The sequence below is a fragment of the Atheta coriaria genome, unplaced genomic scaffold (assembly GCF_025399875.1).
Source record: "Atheta coriaria isolate IRGN ID8LTWV9N9 unplaced genomic scaffold, Caltech_Dcor_3.1 hic_scaffold_9_pilon, whole genome shotgun sequence".
NCBI lineage: Eukaryota > Metazoa > Arthropoda > Insecta > Coleoptera > Staphylinidae > Dalotia > Dalotia coriaria.
The window spans coordinates 7,184,852-7,205,904 of NW_027045451.1; the positions used below are offsets into that span (position 1 = coordinate 7,184,852).

The following is a 21,053-nucleotide window of genomic DNA, read 5'->3' on the forward strand; positions in this document are numbered from 1 at the left end:
CACAAACAAGAATTCTGATTGAATTATTTATTTGTATTTATTTATATGAAATATTTCAATCTTAAAATTTAAATTTAAAATTTACGTCAAAGTAATTGTAAGCAAATTTGTCAAGACATAATTTACAATATACTGTGGTTACGCCCCTTTGTTCCTCAATAGAATTCTTAAGAAAATACCCTTTGGCGTCGTTTCATACAAACGTTCTCTGGGAGTTTTGTTATGCAAGTTTTGTTAAAGCGTGCAACGGATTTATCAAAATTTCCTGCTAAGATGAAACCAAATGGTGGTGGCTAGAGTGGTCGCAGAGTGGTGAATCGATTAGTTCCGAGTTGTCAAAAATGCACAAAAATGCCGAGCTACCAAAAAGCAATGCAAACCAAAACGTTGTGGTTATATTGCAGTGACAATAATAAATAGAGTTCTAGGGCTCAAAGAAGTAGAAGATGTTGAAGTTGACGGCATGTTGGTGTGGCTATGGCTAATTGTGAATCGTAAATGAACTGGTCGCGTTTACTAGCGAACCGAAAACTGACCAGAGGGTAGAAAGAGGCCCAGGCCGGTCTAAATACGATGTAATAAAGTTCGAATAAGTTTTATTTATTTATTGATGGTTGCGAACTTCATTGGGGGCTAATAAACAGATTATTTTTGGGAATCTAGCGATGCAGCCCTTTACCCACCTCGTTATTAAAATAGTTATGTTGGTAAATCATAAATAATTTTTAAAAAATGTTTCTGCATGTTAATTTTGTAGTGATTTGTGAAGTGTGTAGTGAGTTGTGAAAAATTTTTATAACAAAAATATTAATAGGGTAGACTGGGTACGGTAGTACCAAAGCAAATATCTCGTGAACAGTTGAGCACAGCCCTATGCCTTCAAGGAGTGATAGTAGCCGCATACAAGTTGAAGTATGTAAGTTGTATGTTGAGTCACACAAAGCCAGTTACACGCGTGTAGGACGTGTTTTTGATTTTTGAGATCAAAAGTAAATATTTGATGATGAATTGTTTTTAGTTTTTAATCTTGTCTTGCGTGTTATATTATACGTGTGTGTTTATTGAAAATAAATGGTTTTGAAGAATAAAGGTATGTTAATCAAATTCTTGTATCCCTATTATTTTTTTTATAATTAAATATAATTTGGAAAATGTCCACATGGGGACGGTTGTACCAAATAATATGGGGACAGTTGTACCGGTATAAACGACCCCATGCCTTGTATTATTTTAAAGTAAAATTTCTTTTTCTTTCTAAACGTAAAACGTTTGCTTTATATTAGATGCCACGAGTACGTATTCGCAAAACAGGAAAAGGCCAACATGATGATAGCGCTTATATCAATGCCTATGAGTGTATATTGAGTGTAAGAACTGGGCTCATGAGCAATGCACAGACGGAGAACCCAGCTACGTATGCAATAATTGTGATTCCAACTAATTATATTGTTGCACACATAGCAGGACATTTAAGTATAATTTTAAAAGTGTTTTCTTTATTGTAATAAATACGTTTATTGTAATAAATAAGTTTTATTTCTGTATGGTACAATCGACCCCACCCCTGGTACAACCGTCCTGAGGCCTGAGGTCGGTTGTACCATTTCTCACCCACAACAAAATTTAGATTTATGAAGGTACTTGTAAACTTGAGGGATTAAAAATATGGGCAAAACGTAGCCAGATGATTAGGCATTAAACTATGACAAGTACCATTGCGCTAAGTAAAATCCTATTAAGCCTACAGGCATAAATCTAAAAATGGTACAACCGTACCCAGTCTACCCTACCTATATTAATTAAAATCTGATGTTGAGAAAATCATGACAAGCAATCTCCATCGATACGCAAATAAGTTAATCATGTTCAACGTTTCCACAAACGGGGTTTTCGCATTTCCAACCTTAACAACATATTTAATCGGAAAAATAAAAATAAAACTTCTTCTTGTAAGCTATTTTAGATATTTGTATAATATTTAAATAGTGTTAGAAGGGTTTTTGTGATGTAAATTGTCAGGTTTCCGAAATTTTACTCAAACGGTATCAAAATCGTCGCCAAATTAATTGTTATAGCATATTAGCTTAGCATAGCTTTTGAGTGGAATATTTTTTTTTTAATTTTGGCTTTGCTTCTGATATGCTAATATGCTTCTTCAACTGATAGCAAACAAATTGTCACAACACGTTAAAAATTTCCAATTCAAAAGTAATTGTACGTAAACTTCAATAAAAACATAAAATTTCCAAGTATTTATGCAATCATAAGCATATTTAGAGCAATTGTAGCAATAAAAAATATTCCCCTAGCTGTCTACTTACTGAAATGCATGCAAAACTTATATAATTTTTACAAAACGTAACTTGTAAATTTAAAAACGCTGTAAAAATATTAACTTTCCGAGAATTTACGCAAAAAACTGCTCCAATTACCCTGCAAAGCCAAGAAGCCCTCCGACTTGAACTACAATAAACTTTTTAGGGCAATTTAAAGCTATAAAGTTTTAGGGTGCTCTGAATATTGAAACTTGAAACATTTTTACGTAATATTTTTATATTTTCGGAGAATTCCAAATTTTACGCAAAAAATTCCACGTTTTGAAGTTATAACAATTGTAAAAACATTTAGTACCTATCTGGGTACTTCTATATCTCATGTGAGAGTGTTAATGAAAGAATTTATTACGTACAAAGTAATAAGAGATTTTAATGAAATGGTGTGAAGAACAGTGCGGCTCATAATAAATTATTACGCAGCCGTTAACTCAAACAAAACGCGTTCATCATGGCTGATGGCATGATGGAGGAAAATACGTCGATGACGTGTGCCTGGCTGCGTGTGTGGACGGGACGTAAAGAACACCGCGAGCAAATAAACGCTAATGCATAATGCCACCTTGGTTGCATTTCCAACAGTAATAAACTCGATAAACAGTTTCGATGCACGTGGTCTAATGAAAACGGAAATTAGTTGTTAGAACATTGTATAAATTTACATACAAACAAACTTGAAGGAAATTTCTTTTTCTTACTGTGAGGTTTTCCAATCAGTATTTTTGTGCATTTACCAAAATAGATATAGGTACCGAGTATCCTAGGCATAATTTTGAAGTATTTCATGACGAAACCGTATTAAAACAGTAATTTAGAATATTTTTTTAAACTGATTATGGATAAATTATTGCAAGTTCCAATCTGAATTAAAATTAATTTCATTTTTTTATCATTTTTTCTTTAATAAAATTAAATTCTCAAATATATATTTTTTTGATACAAATTTCTTATTTAATTTATGTTCATTTCTATTATGTTGGTATTTATCCGTATCTAAACACTGTGATGATCATTCTTAATATGGAGTTAAAAACCAAACTTGTATGTTTTTTTTAAACGTAAAATTTTTGATATTATGTAGGTAATTGAACCAAATTCTTAATTTAAGTTAAAACTAGACTAAAAACACTATTCATTGATGTATAAGTAGAATAAAGAATCCAAATCCATGTGCAATAAAACTACAAAACCAAAACAAAATATTTCTAACCCCGATCTAGTTTAGTCGCTAAATGAATTGCAGCGTTGTGTTAATGCCTGAGGTCATTTAGCAAAGCGTTTATTTATCGCGCGATCAATTGTGTGAGCCGTCCAAACTGGCCTGCGGTCAGTTTAGCGTGTAATAATGACGAACGGCGAACAAAAGCGCAAAGTGATTTATCTTGGTGGCGGACAGATGCGCCCGCGTGCTAATATGTCTTCCAAAGGGATGTAACACGTCGCCACCCACACAATTCGGTGGCGTCACAACGCGGCTTCATTCCGACCGATTAACTTCACATTTGGCGTGTAATTTATATTTATTTGGATAGATGAGAATGAAACGAAATTTATTTAATGATTTGCCAGCTTCCAACTGTTCCTAGTGAATAAAATAACGGAAGGAAGGAAAATTTGTGTTTTTACATAGGTATAACAATATTTTGTAGGAAAATAATTTAAAAAATAATAATTTTGGGCAATCAAAATCTTATAATGAAAATCTATAATACAAAAATGAATCGCAAAATTAATTGGTAAACGCATAACTCAATAATGTCTGGACCAATTTGGCCAATTCTTTTTTTTTTATGTTCATTAAAGTTCAAGGATGGTTTTTACGGCGATAAAAATTTGAATAATGGCAGGGAAAAACCTAAAGACAGCCCTTCTATATAGGATAAAAGTTGACATTGAGTTTCAATCATAGTTATAGTAAAATAGTTGAATCCGAGATAGCGCGCTGAAGTGCATTATTAGCAATTCGTTATATAATTAATTTCTTTAAAATAAAATTGCGGATCTTATTGATAGAATTGACACATAGGTACTATGTCTAGAAGAAGAGAGTAAAAACGAATTACTTTTTTTATTAAACACTATCAGGACGAAGTCTCGGACAAAAGCTAGTAAATATATATTATTTAAATTATTGAGTAGAAATTTGACTAAATTTTAAGAATAAAATGTTGTGGCGGAGAAAAAAATATTTTAGCATTATTATCATAAATTTTACCCTAAAATATTAACCTTTTATGATAATAATTATAAACACTAAATTTCTTTAATTTAAGCCATAAAATTATTGAATATGAAAACTTTATTTTGTCACTTCGTGTATTTACGAATAACGTTGAAATCTCTGAAATCATAAAAAAATATGCTGCCATATTGTAATTTATTTCTGCGCAAAATTTTTATCATAAAATCACGTTCGTCTACTTTCAACTATTTACCAACGCACCCAAAAACCTTTTTCGGCATATTTGCCGTCAGAACGTAATAAACCATAACATTTCGCTTGCAATTCGGCAAAATATTTTTTCGCTAACAACTACGGCTATCTGTATATATTGCCACCCTGTACCGTTAGTTTTTTTTTTTCTTATTTTGCGCATCACTCTCATGAGTTCTGACCATTCCTACCGCAATTGAGACCGCAATAAATTGCATGCTCTATTTTTATTGCACTTGTAAAAAATCAAACTTCGTATGTATTTTTAGTGTAGTACTCTTAAAATAGTGATATAGCAAATATTTTGCGGACAGTTTTGCACAAAGTTCAATGAGTGCCGCAAATAACGTGATGCAAAAAATTGACGTTGTTGTGCAGTTTTGCATAATGGCAGAACGTTTTATTGGAGCGTCAATTATGTATTATGTCAAAGTTAGTGAGCTTCTTAGCTTTTTACAACTTTTAAGGCAAAATTTCCCTGATTTTTATTCGTAAAATTTAGTGAAGTTGATTTTTATATTTGCAAGTAGTAAAAATTACAGTTTTGAAGAAACTTATACGAAATTTAATGTTATTAAAAATTACGTTACAAAAAGTTAGGGATATTAATAAAATATCTTATTTCACAATTGCTTAAAACCGAGATTTTCATCAAAATTTTCTCAAAATCGAGAAAAAAAATTTGTTTTATGAAAAAACATGCTGTAAATTTTGTGGTTATGTGGTAAGCTAAAAAAATATTCCACTACTGGTTTTAACAAAAAAAAAAAATACAAAAAATTTCTGAATAATAATTTTCTTGGAACTAGAACTCTATCACTAAATACGAGTATTTCCCAAATAAGAATATTTCCTGTTTTACAATCGGTTATTGCATCACAATATAGAAATTAACTTCATGTTAACTCTGTCGTAGTCTTGCACAAATGCCGAACGGGGTGATTCTCGGTATAATTCCTAACTCACCGCCATAAAATTATGTCATATTCGAGCAAACCAATATAAATGCATAACTATTGGCAATTAAAAAGGGTAAACGAGTAAACGTTGCATTAGACTGCATTTACAACATTCGAAAAGTCACAAAATCATTGCAGCATTGCAGCAAAGACGCAATATTGTCGAATAACTTAAGTTTAAGTTATATTGGGTGATTGTAAACATGGCCGGTTATGTGTTGTTGCATAAAATTCTGCTTGCGGCGGCGGCGACAACTTCAGAGGGTTAAAGTTTCAGTTTCACGAAAAGGGTATAGGTTACTTGCAAACATAAGTAAGTATAAAGTTATAAATTTGGTTTTATTGCCGTCGGAAATTTACTCTGATGCTCTAAAATTGCAAACTTGTGGAGCATATTGCGCGCATATTGCAAAATTTGCAAATTGCAGTAACAATAGTTACAATTGAAGTTTATGAGAAGTTTATGGAGGAAAGTAAGAGTTGTGATACAGTTTTGTACGGGGAACTCTTTCGACTCTCTTCTTCGGCGAAAGAGTTTGAAAAGGAAGAGTCAACGCAATAGTCGGCGAGTGTAATATCATGCTAATAATTTTATTGGTGCAGATTTTCAAAGTAATGCAAATAGTAATGGAAAAGTTAACTTTTAACGTTTAAGCTAATTTCGGGCAATTTTGAGCTGTAAAATATATATTTTATATTTTGTCGTCATTTTTATTTTCAAAGTTAATATTTGCGCATAATATTTTAATTAGATAATAGCCAGTTACAATGAGAATATTTTTAATATTTCCCAACAAAACTTAGCAAATCATAGAGCAATCAGATTTAAGATTAGTTATGTTTATGTGTTTGGTACTTATTCTAATTTTTTGATTATCTATTACTTTAAGTATTCAAATGAAATTTAAATCCTTAACATCGTTCACGAGATTAAATTGCGCTAATTTTAATTATGGTTAATAGGATTATAGAGGTAGATGACAAACAATGTGACATTTTCTGAAGATTTCCACTTTATCGAAATCAACAAATCTGCTAACACAGCTAATCTGGACAGAACGTCGCTAAATTTTTGTTAGCGTTAAAAACTTTAAGCATTTCAACGTTCAAAAAAAATTGAAGCTAACCTAAAAAAATTAAAGATTTTTATTATATTATTAAGATTATATGACATGAGTGTAAAAAAACATTTAAAGAATAGGTACGACTAAAACCTTCATTTTTCCAAAATTTCCTATAAATTTATTTAAAAAAATGAATATTTAAGTAAACACCCTATTTATTTATCTACTCATATTTGTGTAATGCTTTATAGAGCAAGTGACGGCCAGACTCAAATAAAATAACTATTCCCTGAAAATTTCATGTTTAAACAATTTAGCTTTTGCCACTTTTATACACTTTCAATGCGCCTGGCAGGATGATAGAACCGACCAAACTGTCTGGCGCGAAAGAAAACACAGTTTCATAGCTCTCTGCTTAATGTGTATCAAATTCAGCTTTCCTAATATAACGAAAGTAAAAAAGTTAAAAAATAATATACCTACTTTAGGGGTGTCTGGCTAGGGTTGGAACCATACCAGGTGACTGGCAATGAGCAGCGCATGTTATAATAATGTTACGAACAAAATAAGCAAAAATGGAGTTTGCTAAAATAACGCAACATAGGTCATCGTGTGTACATTTTTGTTGGCTGTTAACTGCCAAAGGAACCACGATCCAGGTTTCATAATTGAGGATCGTTCTTATCTGTGTTGGAGAAACACATGGACAAAATTTCATCTTTCCTAAAATGACGAAAGTCTGGGCGTCACGGCCTCTTAGTCTATTAGCAGCTAAATATTATAAAATTGTAAACTAATTTTAAATTAAGAATTGGATTAAGATTATGATTAAATGCAAAAAGTACAGTCTTCTTCATTGATATTTATCTGAGATTAACCATTATCACCTACCCAACAAAATCTTACAAAAATGTACCTGAGACATTTACCTGCGATAATTACCTACTAATCTAATAAGCCGATAATATCTCTCTTAAAACATGACCATCACTATTCCCATCCTCCATTCCTATCATCAAACTACCCTAAATAAAAATCCCTTGTAAATCTGTTAGGACAAGTTAATTTGTAATCGATTCTCGATAAATTGCCCAGCGGCATCTTTTTCATCTTATACATATTCGTCACGTGCAAGCCCCAACGCTTAGTGCGGCTTCGACCGCACTGAAAGCGTTTATAGGTGGTATATGCGTTTATAGCTAATGGCCGGCGCAATAAAAAAAATGCACAGCGATAATTGCTTTATTGATGCCGCGCCGAATTTCAATGCGTGCCGCCGGTCGGCCTGGCCGAGCTCAAAGCTGATAATGTCAATAAAATTACATTTGTTACAAATTTTACTACGAGCACCGCTGAGACCGCCAACGCTCGGAAAGTTTGGTTTTGGATTCGAGGTATTCTGGGTTATGTGATCATAAATTTACAACCCGCCTCAATAACGAGTGCACATTTTAAAAATCACTGCGATCAATAAAAGTAACATTGGTGATAATTACTTTTCAAGATGTTATTTTGGTTTTTTAAAGTATTTTAGAAAGAAAATAAAAAACATGTGTGAAATCAAATTTTACTAACAAAATTTCGTGATTTTTTTTTTATTAATATCTTGTTTTTTTTATATTTATACGTGTAGAATCAGAATTTATTTTTGAATTCACTTTCAGTTTCAGAAAATAATTCCATAGATTACGAATATCTATAATATAAAAATAAATCGTAAAATCTGTTGGTAAGCGCATAACTCAACAACGCCTAAACCAATTTGGCCAATTCTTTTTTTAAATGTTCGTTAAAATCCATGGATGGTTTTTCTGGCAAGTAAACTTTGAATAATTGCCTAAAAACCTAAAAGACCCTTTTCTATAGGATAAAAGTTGGCATTGAGATTTAACCATAGTTATAGTTAAATAGTTGAATTCGAGATGGCGCCCTGAAGTGCATTATTAGCAATTCTTAAATAATTAATTTGTTTAAAATAAAATTGCGAATCTGATTGATAGAATTGACACATGCCATGTCTAGAACAAGAGCGTAAAAACGAATTACATTTTTATTAAACACTACCGGGTCGAAGTCGCGGGCAAAATTAGTTGTCTATTAAAAATACATAAATTTGTATATTAGTAAAATTTCATTCACTTTTATATGCTTAACATAAAATTATTTTGCAAAGAACATAATATTTTTAAATTTAAATTGAATATTAGCAAAGAAACTTTTTGCTGTGAAATATTTAGACATTTTCAACTCGACGTTTCATTTTAATCCTCCCTATGTTGTCAATACACAGTGTAAACAGAACACGAACACCAATTCTCCATCCAAAAATCGACTCTGTGTGACCAATGTGCTGACAGTAGCTTGTCACATTAATACAGAATAATTCCGCCTTCCTTTTGAAGCGTCTTTGTATCTACAACACCAACACGAACACTACCATCTTGTTTTACCTTTTCATAGCTCACTTCTTTACCTACATGTTTTGAAAATGGGCGAGGCGTGTCGAAAGCAAAGGAAAAATTCAACTGGAGACGTTTCTTTAGCATGTTTCGTATAGCATTGGCGACGACAAGCCATTTTGCTTGCTCTTCGTGGTTTGTTAGCATTGTGGACAATTGTCAACGCGCGACGGGTATTCCAAAATAAGATACGATGCTTTTTCAGTGTTTCGTTCAAGTTCAGCTTGTTACAGATAAATGGCAAATATTGAAAGAGGCTGTATTGGCAGGCGTCGATTGTTTCTACTTGTTTAGGGTTTAGTGTATAAATATTGAGAAAACGTGTTAAAGCGTGACTTTTGATAGGTATGGGTAGGTACTATAATTGAGAAACATGTCAAATATTACAGTCGGTTCCGGGGACAGAAAATTAAAACGATGAAAATATGTATATTTCTATTTTTTTTCAATTGTACCTAAATATTTGAAAACATTATACTTTCGATTCGACATTAGCGCTATCCAAAAAATATTTATTAACAGTGAGGTCCTGCCTTTTATACCTACTTGTATTTGAGGTGCTTTTAATCCCACTTTATGTCGATTAAATGAAATTGATTTCTCTTTTCCTCATTATAGTTGCAAAAACTTAATGTCTCCTACATTTTACATTTTCAAAACTAAATTTGCATAAAAATTATTTTAATTTAAATTTAATAATAAAGCGCTAGTTCCTGAATGAAACATTGATATACCTACCAACTTATGTCTGTGTATGATTGAATTAGAATTTCTATAAAAATCTACCTGGAAATTAACTAAGCAGTAGGTATCAATAAATTTCTATACTATCAAAAGTGTCATACGTAGGTATTTATCGACTTAAATATCAAAAAAATATGAAAAATATGAATGGGAAAGAAAATAATCTAAGATAGAGTATTATTTTCTCAAATTAACAACTTATTAACTAATATAATATTCATCTCAGCTGTAAAAAAAAGTTGTTCTACTAAACGCTGTCAAATATTGTGACATCCAAATGCAATAAATCACTCACTTCCTTTCATCTCCCATCATGAAAAGAAAAATTGGGACACAATTTAACTTTTACTACTCTGTGCACTATGCTTTAGTTTACTTTTCCTTTTTACCCTATTATGCCCCATCATATCGTAAAGCAGTGTTTGCTGGTTGTTAACAATATTATGGCACGCGCAAGCGAAAACCAGTAGGAGATCTATTCTTTTCCAATATAATGTGGCACAATAATGTTGGACATAATGGAGATAATGTCACCAAAAGACCCAATTTTTCCTAAATGGAAGCGTTGACGATGTGCTATTGAGAGAAAAAATAGTGTCAAGGCTACGTGCGCATTCTCGACCATCATCTATTCAATTTTCAGCACTTAGTGATGCTTAGTAGATATTTCAGCAGAAACCAGTTTCTGAAGTCACTTGAAGAGATTGAAGAGAACGGAATTGGGAGGAGAAAGTTTATTAAGTCACAAAACATAACTACTGTTAAGGGTAGTAAAATATAACGTTAAATTTATCATACACACGATTTCAACAGTTAGGTTAAGTTTTTGCAGCAAAAACTAACGTTAGAAAGAAGTTTCCATTTTGAATTAGCAATAAAGTTAAGTTAAGTTAAATTTTCCATAATATCGGATTGGGTGGGTTGTGATACTGAGTTTTTTGGAAGGATATATTTCGCTAATAACGCATTTTGAACTGATGATTATTATAGACTAATTTATAATAAGTGGGTACCTACCAGGATACCTATATAAAAAAGAATGCTCGTTAGTTACAGCAATTATAATTCAAGAACAACTGGGCTAATTTATTTTGTTATCTATGATTTATTAGACTTGGCTCTACCCTAAATAGCCGCATAACTATTAAAATATCAAAAATCATAAACAAAAGAGTGTTAAATAAGGAAAATAAAATGGATTAGATAATCAATCTATAAAAGTTGATCGATAATAGCTCAGATAACAATATAAAACCAAAAAAATAATTTTTATAAAATCCAAGCAAAAGTGTGATTTCTAGAAGAAATCTACTTAATCTACTTTTTGATTTGTTCAAAAGTACCTACTTATCAATCAACTAAAATTATCTATAAATGTTAAGCCAAAAATTGAAAATTTTACACAGAGATTCGTTTATTCACTCCATTATTGCTTTAATATGATTAAATCACAATGATGACAAAAGTAGGCAATATTGTTGGCGGCGTAGGCAAACGCAAACGAATAGGTATCACAATTTCGTTGAAAACTCCCCAAGTTGTAAGTCGCGCCTCTATTTTGCCGACTTTGTCGACGTGTACAATCAACTCAAATGCGATTACAAGCCTGTTTTTATCGGGAATTTTAACCCATTACCAAATTACCATACCTATTCCTCAATAGTTCCTTACAAATTGCTGTTACTATCGAATGCTACTGAATAATACACTACAGGCGGTGAAAATTCAGAGTTGAAATGTAGGAAAATGTAGGTAAATGTTTGACTCTTATTATAAGTAATCCTCTTTGGATCGCTTTGAAGACGCGTCTAATTGAACGATAAGTCGATGCGAATCTGTCGTGCGCCGCCCACGAAAATCATGGCGGCACATTTAAGCAAGTAAGTACAAGTTTACAAATTATGTGTACAAACTTTACAGCGTATTAACTATTGCTTCGTACTTAATCCACCAGGATTACAAATGTGTAAATCTGTGGGCCGGTAGGTAAATGATACTCAAAATGTGATGAAAGTTTGTAATTCTGTGAAATGTTTAATTATTGTATGGAAACAAACTAATTTATTAATACTTAAATCGCAATTTTAGTAAAATGTAATAAATTACTTAATATTTAAAGAATTGTTGTAATAAAATTTATTATTTTTACAGCCCTTGCTTGCAAAACTGTAAAATTTGCACTTGCGCATAAAAATAATCGCAACACGTAATTGAAATTAAACATACTTAGGTATTTATATTTTCAGACTCGTCTGTCTTACGGAATTTTAACGTATTAGCAAGTGAACAAAATTTAACGTGCTCAAACTGCAAAACTAGATATGAAGTAATTTCTAAGCGCAAATATTTCAACATTTGCAAATAATGATTGCAATAATATCTGAGACTTTATGTTAATATTTATAGCAAAATGCAAACGCGAACAGCAAAAGTTAACCCGCAGAAGTCAAATAGTTTACGGTAGCTGCGTGTAACTTTGCTTGACGAGCGAAATAAAGCAATAAAATGAGTCGAAGTTAATTCGAAATTGAAGCGTTTATAGTGTAGTTGCTCTCTTTTCTGCGTATATTTCCACAGTGTGCAGTGTCATTGCAGTGACACGTCGATGAAATAAGGGGGCAATCAACAATCGGCGCTGACCATTCGGTAGCCGTATCGGGCGCTCATCGGTCTGCATTACGACTGCCAATAAAACGAAAGTGCCCCATAAATATATAAAATGTGCAGACGTTTTTCGGAACTAGACTTTTCATCACGAAAATCATTTCGGCCATTTTTGAGCATAACGAATTTCGTTTATGCATCTAAGCGGAATTTGTGCTTCGTATGATGATGCCGAATCAGTGACGTATTGAATGTGGCAGAGAATAAAAACATAAAACTGTGATGGGAGAATATGGTAACAAATAGTAACGGAAGTTTATTTTGTTGCGGTTTTTAAAAATGCTCGAGAAAACGAATTTATAAAAAAATTGTTTTTGATTTTTACTCATTCATTAGCTACGTGGATGTAAAAAAATCTTATAAACATGCAAAAAAAGGTAAACTCACTAATTAAATAATACAAATACCCAATAATCCTGAGAATTGAATAAATCAGTATATTAATCTTCAATAAGTAACTCAATATTTTGTTAAATCTGGTCTTTCTATTAAAAATTGTGCCAAAAATGTTAAAATTCTGATTAAAAACGCAAAATATTTTACAACTTCAGACTGTCGCCTCCTGTTTGTTGTTCTTCGGCAGATTAAAGCATGAACTCAAATATTTAACAACTGCAATAGCTTCTGTAGCAAATCGGCATGTCGGCATCTACCAAACACAAACGTACACGCTGTGAGGAAGGTTCAATAAACACGTAAACAACAAACAACAGCAAAAAATGCATAGAATTTTTCGAACCTTGCCTAGAGTATATTGTGTCATCCGACAATTTGCTACTGCACTTGTAAATTTTGTTCAGACGTATAGAAATTGACTCAGCAAAGAGAAGCCGTGGCACGGCGGATCGAGGAAGTTACTCTGGTGCAAATTGCATTAGATATGCTACCAAAAACGTTCTGGTTAGGAGTCAAAGATAACCTACGATGCGACGCATTTTTCTGTTTATTGCTGCACGAATTGACTGCAATAAACATGTTTCATAAAAGTGTCATCACTGAATGACAATATTGACCGACAATAAATGTTTGAACTACTTGAACTGCTTCTGCACGTTTGTATGTCTACTTTATTAAGAAGCCACGACGCATAGGAATAGTTTTTTTATTTGTTACTGGTTAAAATTATGAAACAATTTTTTTCTAATTATAAAACAAAACTGTATTTTGTGAATACTGCAATCTCTTTTGTTAAATACGAAAGACTGGCGGCCTATCAGGCGGGCAGGACTACTAGTCGACACAAAATTTTTCTTGAGGCATGCGTAGCGCCATCTAGGTATTACTAGTGATACTATATTAAGTTTCTTTTAGTTATAAATTTAATAATACCCTCTCCACATAAACAATGTATGGCCTAATCATCAAATTGCCGGAATGCACATTGAACTTTTACCTCGCAGCAACAACTAACTATTCCTTGATATTTAAAATTTCGCGCATGCGTTCAATGAATCACTACTTACTTTCATCTGTCATTCCAGTTTCGTTTTCGTACGGTTCGTACGCAATTTTCGTTATTATTCCTTAGATCAGTGTAGTGTTAAATTTTCGTTTGGTTTTTGCTCGGTTTTGACCAAATTAAAATACTCTAATGACCGTCCAACACTTAGTATTTAAAAGCATAAATGCGTAATATACGCCGAAGTGATGAATTCCTCAAGTGTACAAAATTTACTAATGAAACCAGACCATGGGGCTCATGAAGGTTGCAGCAAAGAGAATCTCACTGATTTCTTTGGATGGTTCCTGCAGGTTCTACTAGCATGTCTTGCATTTACATGTTTAATAGGTAAGATGCTTAATTATAAAATCAAATAAATCATATGTGATTTTATTATGGTTTAAATTATCTTCCAGCTAAAAGATTCTGTGAGCCTATAAGAGAGCGAAGATCATGGCACATTTGGTTCTATGACACATCAAAACAAGGCATTGGTGCATTAGCAATACATATGGCTAATGTTTGGCTTGCTGGGCAATATACTGGTGATGCCTGTACTTGGTATGTATAATTTGTTTATATTTTAAATTTATAAACATTTGCTGAGTTCAATGGAAAATTAAAGTTAGAAAATTGTTTGTATTGGCTTAAGAATGGTTACATATGTGCATATTTAAGTACGCATTCAATATGCTTAATAGCATTGATTATTTATTTAAGCATTGATTACTTTCTACACGTCACGGCCACGCGCTATGACTTTGAGCTTATCAGCTGAACTTGAATAATTTGTATCAAATTTAAAGAAAAAGTTATGACTAATATGGTGTTAATTAAGAATATTCAATAAAGTTTTTAGTAGATTATCACTATGGTGGCAAAATGTGGTCATTTCCTGCTGAGAAGGATGCACATCATTATAAATTACAGCATGAGTTGTAATTTAATGTTGATTACAGTTCAATTGTAATCATTTTTCATATTGGAGTGGAAAATATTTACACAAACTTTTGCAAACTGTTGCAGAGTTCTAGCCAAATATTTAAATTATTTATTCCAAGTGCATCACGACATTGGTATGAAATAATGTGAATTGTAATGATAACGCGGCATTATTTCCGACGTATGATTGTGTAATTCGTAATAGCTGATAAAGAAATCAATTGTCTTTTCAAGTATTGTTTAATCATATGGACTATATTTCAAGGATTTTACTGCAAATATTAACGCACATTTTTTGCCGTAGGTATATTATCAACTTTTTGCTAGACTCATCACTGGGATTATTTATAATCATATGTGGGATCAAATCAGCGCAGTATCTCGCACGGAGGAAAGCTTGGCCGCTTATCAACTTCGGAGAATACGGTAAATGTTGTTTTAAAATGAATATTATCATTATGCTTTGTTTATTGCAATTTATTTATTATTTACATAATAGCGCGTTCTAGTTTCTGCCAATTGATAACAAGTAGTTAACGGTTGTAATCATATGTCACATTTTAATGTATCATTTGTATTTCCTGCTTTGTTGCAAATATGTTAGCAGATTTTTTTATTTCCTGTTAACACAATGAACTCTTCATATTTTTACTGCGTGAAAATTTATTATTGTTACGGCATTATTTTATTACTCAGTTATTTATACATTGCTATATACTGCTTTGTACACAAATGTGTAGTCAACGTAAAATTGGTGTTATTGGTTATTGTTTTAAGTTCGAATGTGTAGGTAAAAGTATTTTTTTACGTGTTATAATATACTTAACAATTGTAATTGTTTTTAGGCAAACCTCCCCAATTAAATGCATGGATAACACAATGCATTCTCTATGTGATACTGATGGGTATTGTCAAAATACTGATTACTCTCTTCATGCAGTTGAACTTCTGGGATAGAGTGAAAGATTTCATTTTGGCACCGCTAGCGCCAAACCCAAAACTTGAATTGGCATTTGTTATGCTAATCATTCCGTTTTTTGTTAATGTAAGTCTAAATGTGCATAAAAAATATTAAATAGATGACAAGTATTGTTTTCTTTTAGATTTTAATGTTTTGGGTAACAGACAATTTCTTAATGCATCGGAATGCGCCAATTACATTACCACACTACGGCCGCCGTGACAGTCTGGAAGACAGTCTGCTAGGTAAAGTACAATTCAAAATAATAAACGCAAGCCGTCGCCGCCGACATGACTCTGAAAACGATGTGCTTTTATCAGGCGACGACGACCTGCTGGACGTCGATCAACATCACATCCCCAAGAACACCAATAACAGATACATCGATTGTTAATGTATTAGACGCTTAGCTAGCGAACGGTAAACAAAGAGTTCTTATTAGTGATACATACATTTAAGGCGTAGCTAGTAAATTTTACATAAACATATTTACGATATTTACTATTTATATACAAGCGAAACGAATTTAGATGTGTAATTTTAAGAGTTTAGTTGAAATACTTATGATATTCTTAAGTGATATTTACCGTATACAAGTTATAACGATTCGTTATCGTCCAAGAATTTTTAATGGGATATGAAGCTCGAATAATGTAAACTTCATATTGTCATTTTAACTAGTTACCAATTTAAATACTAGTCGCGTACGTTGTCGGTACAATTATGGATTCGATGGCCAAAAGCAATATTAGCATTTTTTGGATGCATTTATGTGCGTTTACTCTGTGTGAAAAGAATATCAATGGATAAAGAATCAGTGACATGCATTCTAAGTCTAGTTTGTAAGTCGTTGAAACGTTTTACATTTCCAATTGAATAATTACCTGTTGACTCTGATGTATGGAAACTGTCCGTGTTGTGGCCAAAAATAAAGAAACTGTTATATTTTTTCTAAACGGGTGTATGGTGAATGAATTTTAAGGAGTCTAAAGTGGTTGGGTCGATTTTGATACAATTTTCTGACAATCTACTGATTGCAGGTAAACAGCAGATGTCCTAAAATAACTTTATAAAATTAGCATTTCTCAAAAAAATTTAAAAGCATGCTGTACCATTCCGCAATCCTGTATCACACCAAAATGTTTCGAGTGTCTTTGATTTAAAAGGTATTTCAGAATTTGAAATTTCATATTTGTATGAAAACAGTGATTTTTGTAGTATAATTGCAACAATCCTTTGCCAATAAGTCGCAATAGCTCAGTTGGGGGAGCGTTAGACTGAAGGTTTAAAGGCCTCTGGTTCAACCCTTGGTTTCGGGACGTTGCTTTTGTCAGAAATTTATTGTAATACTGGAAAATTTCGTTTTTATAGTGGTCTGCAAAAGAACATTCAGTATCTCTCGAACTATATGATTTTTTTCTAGTTTCTTATCGTCATGTTAAAGCTCAAGAGTTCTTCTACACGATGCATATCTTGTCAATATTCTAACCCTATTAGAAGTGCCCCAAAACTCCCTTTAAAAATTGATATTTCTCAAAAAAACCAAAAACAGGGCGCGCAAAATACCCTGTATCTTGCGAACTAATTGAATTTTTTAAAGTTTGTCACTGCAGTTTTAAAGTTTGAAAGTCTCCCTACACAACGCATTCCTTTTCAATCTTCTAACCCTTCCCAAAGTGCCCTAAAATGTCATTTAAAAATTGGCATTTTTCAAAGAAATAGAAAACATGGTGTGGAAAACACCTTGTATCTCGCGAACTAATTTACTTTTTTAAAGTTTGTAACCGCTAAAGTTAAAGAGTTCCTTTATACGATGCATACCTTTTCACTCTTCCACCCCATGCGGAAGTGCCCTAAAATGCGTTTTGAAAATTGACAAGTTTCCAAAAAAATGAAAACATGGTGTGAAAAACACCCTGTATCTCAATAATTATTTAACTTTGACAAAATTTTAACAAAAAAGTTCGACCCTGTCATTCGACCAAAAAATAAAATTTTAGTGACAGAAATGGCTATTTTCTAAGTGCTTTCTAGGGCTGTTCTTGAAGGACTAGGGGGTGGTAAAGACATGGATCGCGTAGAGAGACTCTCGAACTTTAAGATGGCGGTAAAAACCTTCAAAAAAGTCAAATAGTTCTCAAGATACAGAGTGTTTTTCACACCATGTTTTCTATTTTTTTTTAAATGCCAATTTTCATAAGGCATTTTAGGGCACTTCCGGAAGAGCTGAATGATTGAAAAGGTTTGCATCGTATAGAGGAACTCTTGAACTTTAGGATGGCGGTAACAAATTCTAAAAAAAGTCAATTAATTCACAAGATATAGAGTGTTTTGCACACCCTGTTTGCAATTTTTTTTAAAATGGCAAATTTTAAACGGCATTTTAGGGCACTTTTGGAAGTGCTAGAAGATTAAAAAGGTATGCATAGTATAGGGAAACTTTCGAACTTAATAATAGCGGTGACAAACTTTAAAAAAGTCAATTAGTTAGCGGTATACAATGTGTTTTGCGCGCTACGTTTTTAATTTTTTTGAAAAATGTCAATTTTTAAAGAGAGTTTTGGGGAACTTTTAAAAGGGCTAGAAGATTGATAAGGTATGCATCGGGTAGGGAAACTTTCGAGCTTTGATATGGCGGTGACAAACTCTAAATATGTAAATTTGTTCACGAGATATAGAGTGTTTTCTACACCATATTTACATACTTTATGAAAAATGCTACTTTCTGAAAAACACTTTTGAGCATGTTCAGAAGTGCTAGGGCAGTGGTTCCTAACCTGGGGGTAATTACCCCCGCAGGGGTAAAACGGTGATTCTAGGGGGGTAACACGGGATGGCTCGAAATAGTATTAAAATAGCAATAAACAAAATAATAGTACGGTAAATGGTAGCACGGCGCTATTTATATATTATATAAATTTATATATTACTTTACTAGTTACGTAAACGTGCAATTTCTTACATAATAAGCATATTTTCGTTAGAATTTATGTGCTTTTAACTATTTTAAATTAGCTAGGGGTAAACTCAATTCCCATACTTGTGGTGCTATTCTGAGCAGCACGCGAAGTGCTATAGTGTCGAACGAACGCAAATTGCGATTCTGAGTGGCCAACGGAGGTCTTTTGGAGGGTTCGGGTCGCCTCAATTTTTCGAGCAGCTTGAGGGTGCCGATAGCTTTCGTAACATGTTATACGCATGCGCTGCTCTCTTGGCGCGGGTGAAACTGCCTTACCGCAGCTCTTCGTTCTCACTCGCACCCGCACTCGTTGTCGGCTGTCTCAGTCTGCCTATTCATCGAAATTGGAAAAGTGGAATATTTTGACGAGCCGTGTGCTCAGCAGATGTGAAAAAAGATGACGCGTTATTTTGGCGGTATTTCCATCACTTCCACTTGTTCTTTGGTTCTACCAGTACTTTCAAAATGGAAAACCTATTAATTGTGACATTTTTGCTTGAAGCGGACTATAGGAGGTAAGAAAATATAAAATAATCAAAACGATTTGTTACACGCATTGTAATTTAAGAAATTATATGAGACTCCAACGTCGTCGGCTGCGCGATTCGAGCAATCCGTTGGAAATTCCGCCGAGACAATTTCGACAATTGTTTAGATTTGATGTGGATGCTGTTGTTGCTTTTATGGCCGAAATTGGGCCATATTTAAAAATGGATGGTATCCCCAAATTATGCAAGGTAAACTTTCACATTATACACAAACTGTACAGCTTACTTAAATATTTGACTTCAGTTTTTAGCTACTTTAAGATTTCTGGCAACTGGGGCATACCAGAACAACATTGGCTCATGTGTCTGGTCATCATTGAGCCAAAGTTCAATTAGCCGATGCATCGCGGAAGTAACGGATGCAGCTGTCTGCCATTTATTTCGGAAGTATGTGGAGTTTCCCATTTGTGCAGAAGCTCAACTGGCAGTTAAAGAAGGGTATACAATTGATTTAAATTTATTATATATATGTTTGTTATTAATTATATTGTAGGTTTTTCGATAAATATGAAATTCGTGGTGTGATTGGAGCCATTGATGGTACACATGTGGAAATTGTCGCTCCAGCGTCAACAAATTTCGACGATCCGCCACATGTGTACATTAATAGCAAGGGCAGACATTCTATCAATGTTATGCTGGTAAGTGGAACATACATCATATATATCTTGGTAATTTACATTGTGAGATGTACTTTCAGATTGTGGATTCCAACGGAGTTATAACAGCCTGTTCGGCAAGGATGCCAGGATCAGTTCATGATGCTGCGATCTGGCATATGACCTCAATTCGAAAATTACTGAAACGCCAGTTTGAGGGAGGTGTGCAGCGGACTTATTTAATTGGGGATAGTGGCTATCCTGTGGAACCGGGGCTGTTCACACCGTTCCACAACCCACAGAACCCCAATGAAGTTAGATTCAACACGTTACTAACGTCGGCTAGGAATGTTGTGGAACGGGTGAACGGGGTTCTGAAGGGACGGTTTCGGTGCCTACTGAGGCATCGTACCTTACATTATAATCCCCGGAGGTCATCCAGAATTATATCCACGTGCTGCATATTGCATAATTTTGCAGCGCGGCGGAATATGGATGACGTGGACGTCACGCCTGACGCGCCTGACGCACCTGACCCAAGTGACCCAGCTGAACATACAATACAAGAAGACCGACATTTGTTGGATAAAGGTAAAGAAATTAGGAATAGGTATCTTATAGAAAACTTTGAATAAATTAGATATTAAATATAAATATAAATTAAAATTGTTTTGAATCTCATTCATTTATTTATTTCTAACAACTTGCACCAGCTCTCGAATTGCCTCTGTCTGCGCCTTGATGGCCTCTGTCTGCGCCTTGATGGCGTCAGTAGATTTAGTGCAGGTGGCTATCACCTCCTGGGTGGACATGGCCATCGCTGACGTCCTCCGGGTACTTTTTTGTGGGGTGTCGATGTGGCGCTGTGGGGTCGCTATTGTTGGCTCCAAAAGCATGGAAGCCAAAACGGTTGGGGTTTTTGGCTCCTCCTTCGCCTTTGCTACCG

The 21,053-nt window shown here is 33.5% G+C and overlaps 2 protein-coding genes across 3 annotated transcripts; both read left to right on the forward strand.

The window, feature by feature from the left end:
• Positions 1-14,076: 14,076 nt before the first annotated feature.
• LOC135798990 (store-operated calcium entry regulator STIMATE-like) lies at positions 14,077-16,957 on the forward strand. 2 transcript variants are annotated; one of them, XM_065312000.1, is made up of 6 exons: positions 14,078-14,446; positions 14,515-14,659; positions 15,345-15,466; positions 15,886-16,085; positions 16,144-16,246; positions 16,322-16,957. In XM_065312000.1, exons 1-6 carry the CDS (start codon positions 14,305-14,307, stop codon positions 16,393-16,395), a joined length of 786 nt encoding a protein of 261 aa, XP_065168072.1. In that variant the 5' UTR covers positions 14,078-14,304; the 3' UTR covers positions 16,396-16,957. The 2 variants fall into 2 exon arrangements, with proteins under 2 accessions (XP_065168071.1, XP_065168072.1); XM_065311999.1 differs by having other exon boundaries at positions 14,077-14,446; positions 16,144-16,957.
• A 2,144-nt stretch (positions 16,958-19,101) lies between these two features.
• LOC135799887 (putative nuclease HARBI1) lies at positions 19,102-20,742 on the forward strand. The gene is made up of 5 exons (XM_065313120.1): positions 19,102-19,475; positions 19,529-19,697; positions 19,753-19,946; positions 20,002-20,149; positions 20,209-20,742. Exons 1-5 carry the CDS (start codon positions 19,426-19,428, stop codon positions 20,740-20,742), a joined length of 1,095 nt encoding a protein of 364 aa, XP_065169192.1. The 5' UTR covers positions 19,102-19,425.
• The last annotated feature ends 311 nt before the right edge of the window (positions 20,743-21,053 follow it).

Coding starts and splice junctions, on each gene's coding strand:
- LOC135799887 (XM_065313120.1), top strand. CDS start 19,426: ATGGAAAACCTATTAATTGTGACATTTTTGCTTGAAGCGGACTATAGG. Junction 19,947..20,001: donor CAACTGGCAGTTAAAGAAGG/GTATACAATTGA, acceptor ATTATATTGTAG/GTTTTTCGATAAATATGAAA. Junction 20,150..20,208: donor ATTCTATCAATGTTATGCTG/GTAAGTGGAACA, acceptor ATGTACTTTCAG/ATTGTGGATTCCAACGGAGT.
- LOC135798990 (XM_065311999.1), top strand. CDS start 14,305: ATGAATTCCTCAAGTGTACAAAATTTACTAATGAAACCAGACCATGGG. Junction 14,447..14,514: donor TGCATTTACATGTTTAATAG/GTAAGATGCTTA, acceptor ATTATCTTCCAG/CTAAAAGATTCTGTGAGCCT. Junction 16,086..16,143: donor TCATTCCGTTTTTTGTTAAT/GTAAGTCTAAAT, acceptor GTTTTCTTTTAG/ATTTTAATGTTTTGGGTAAC.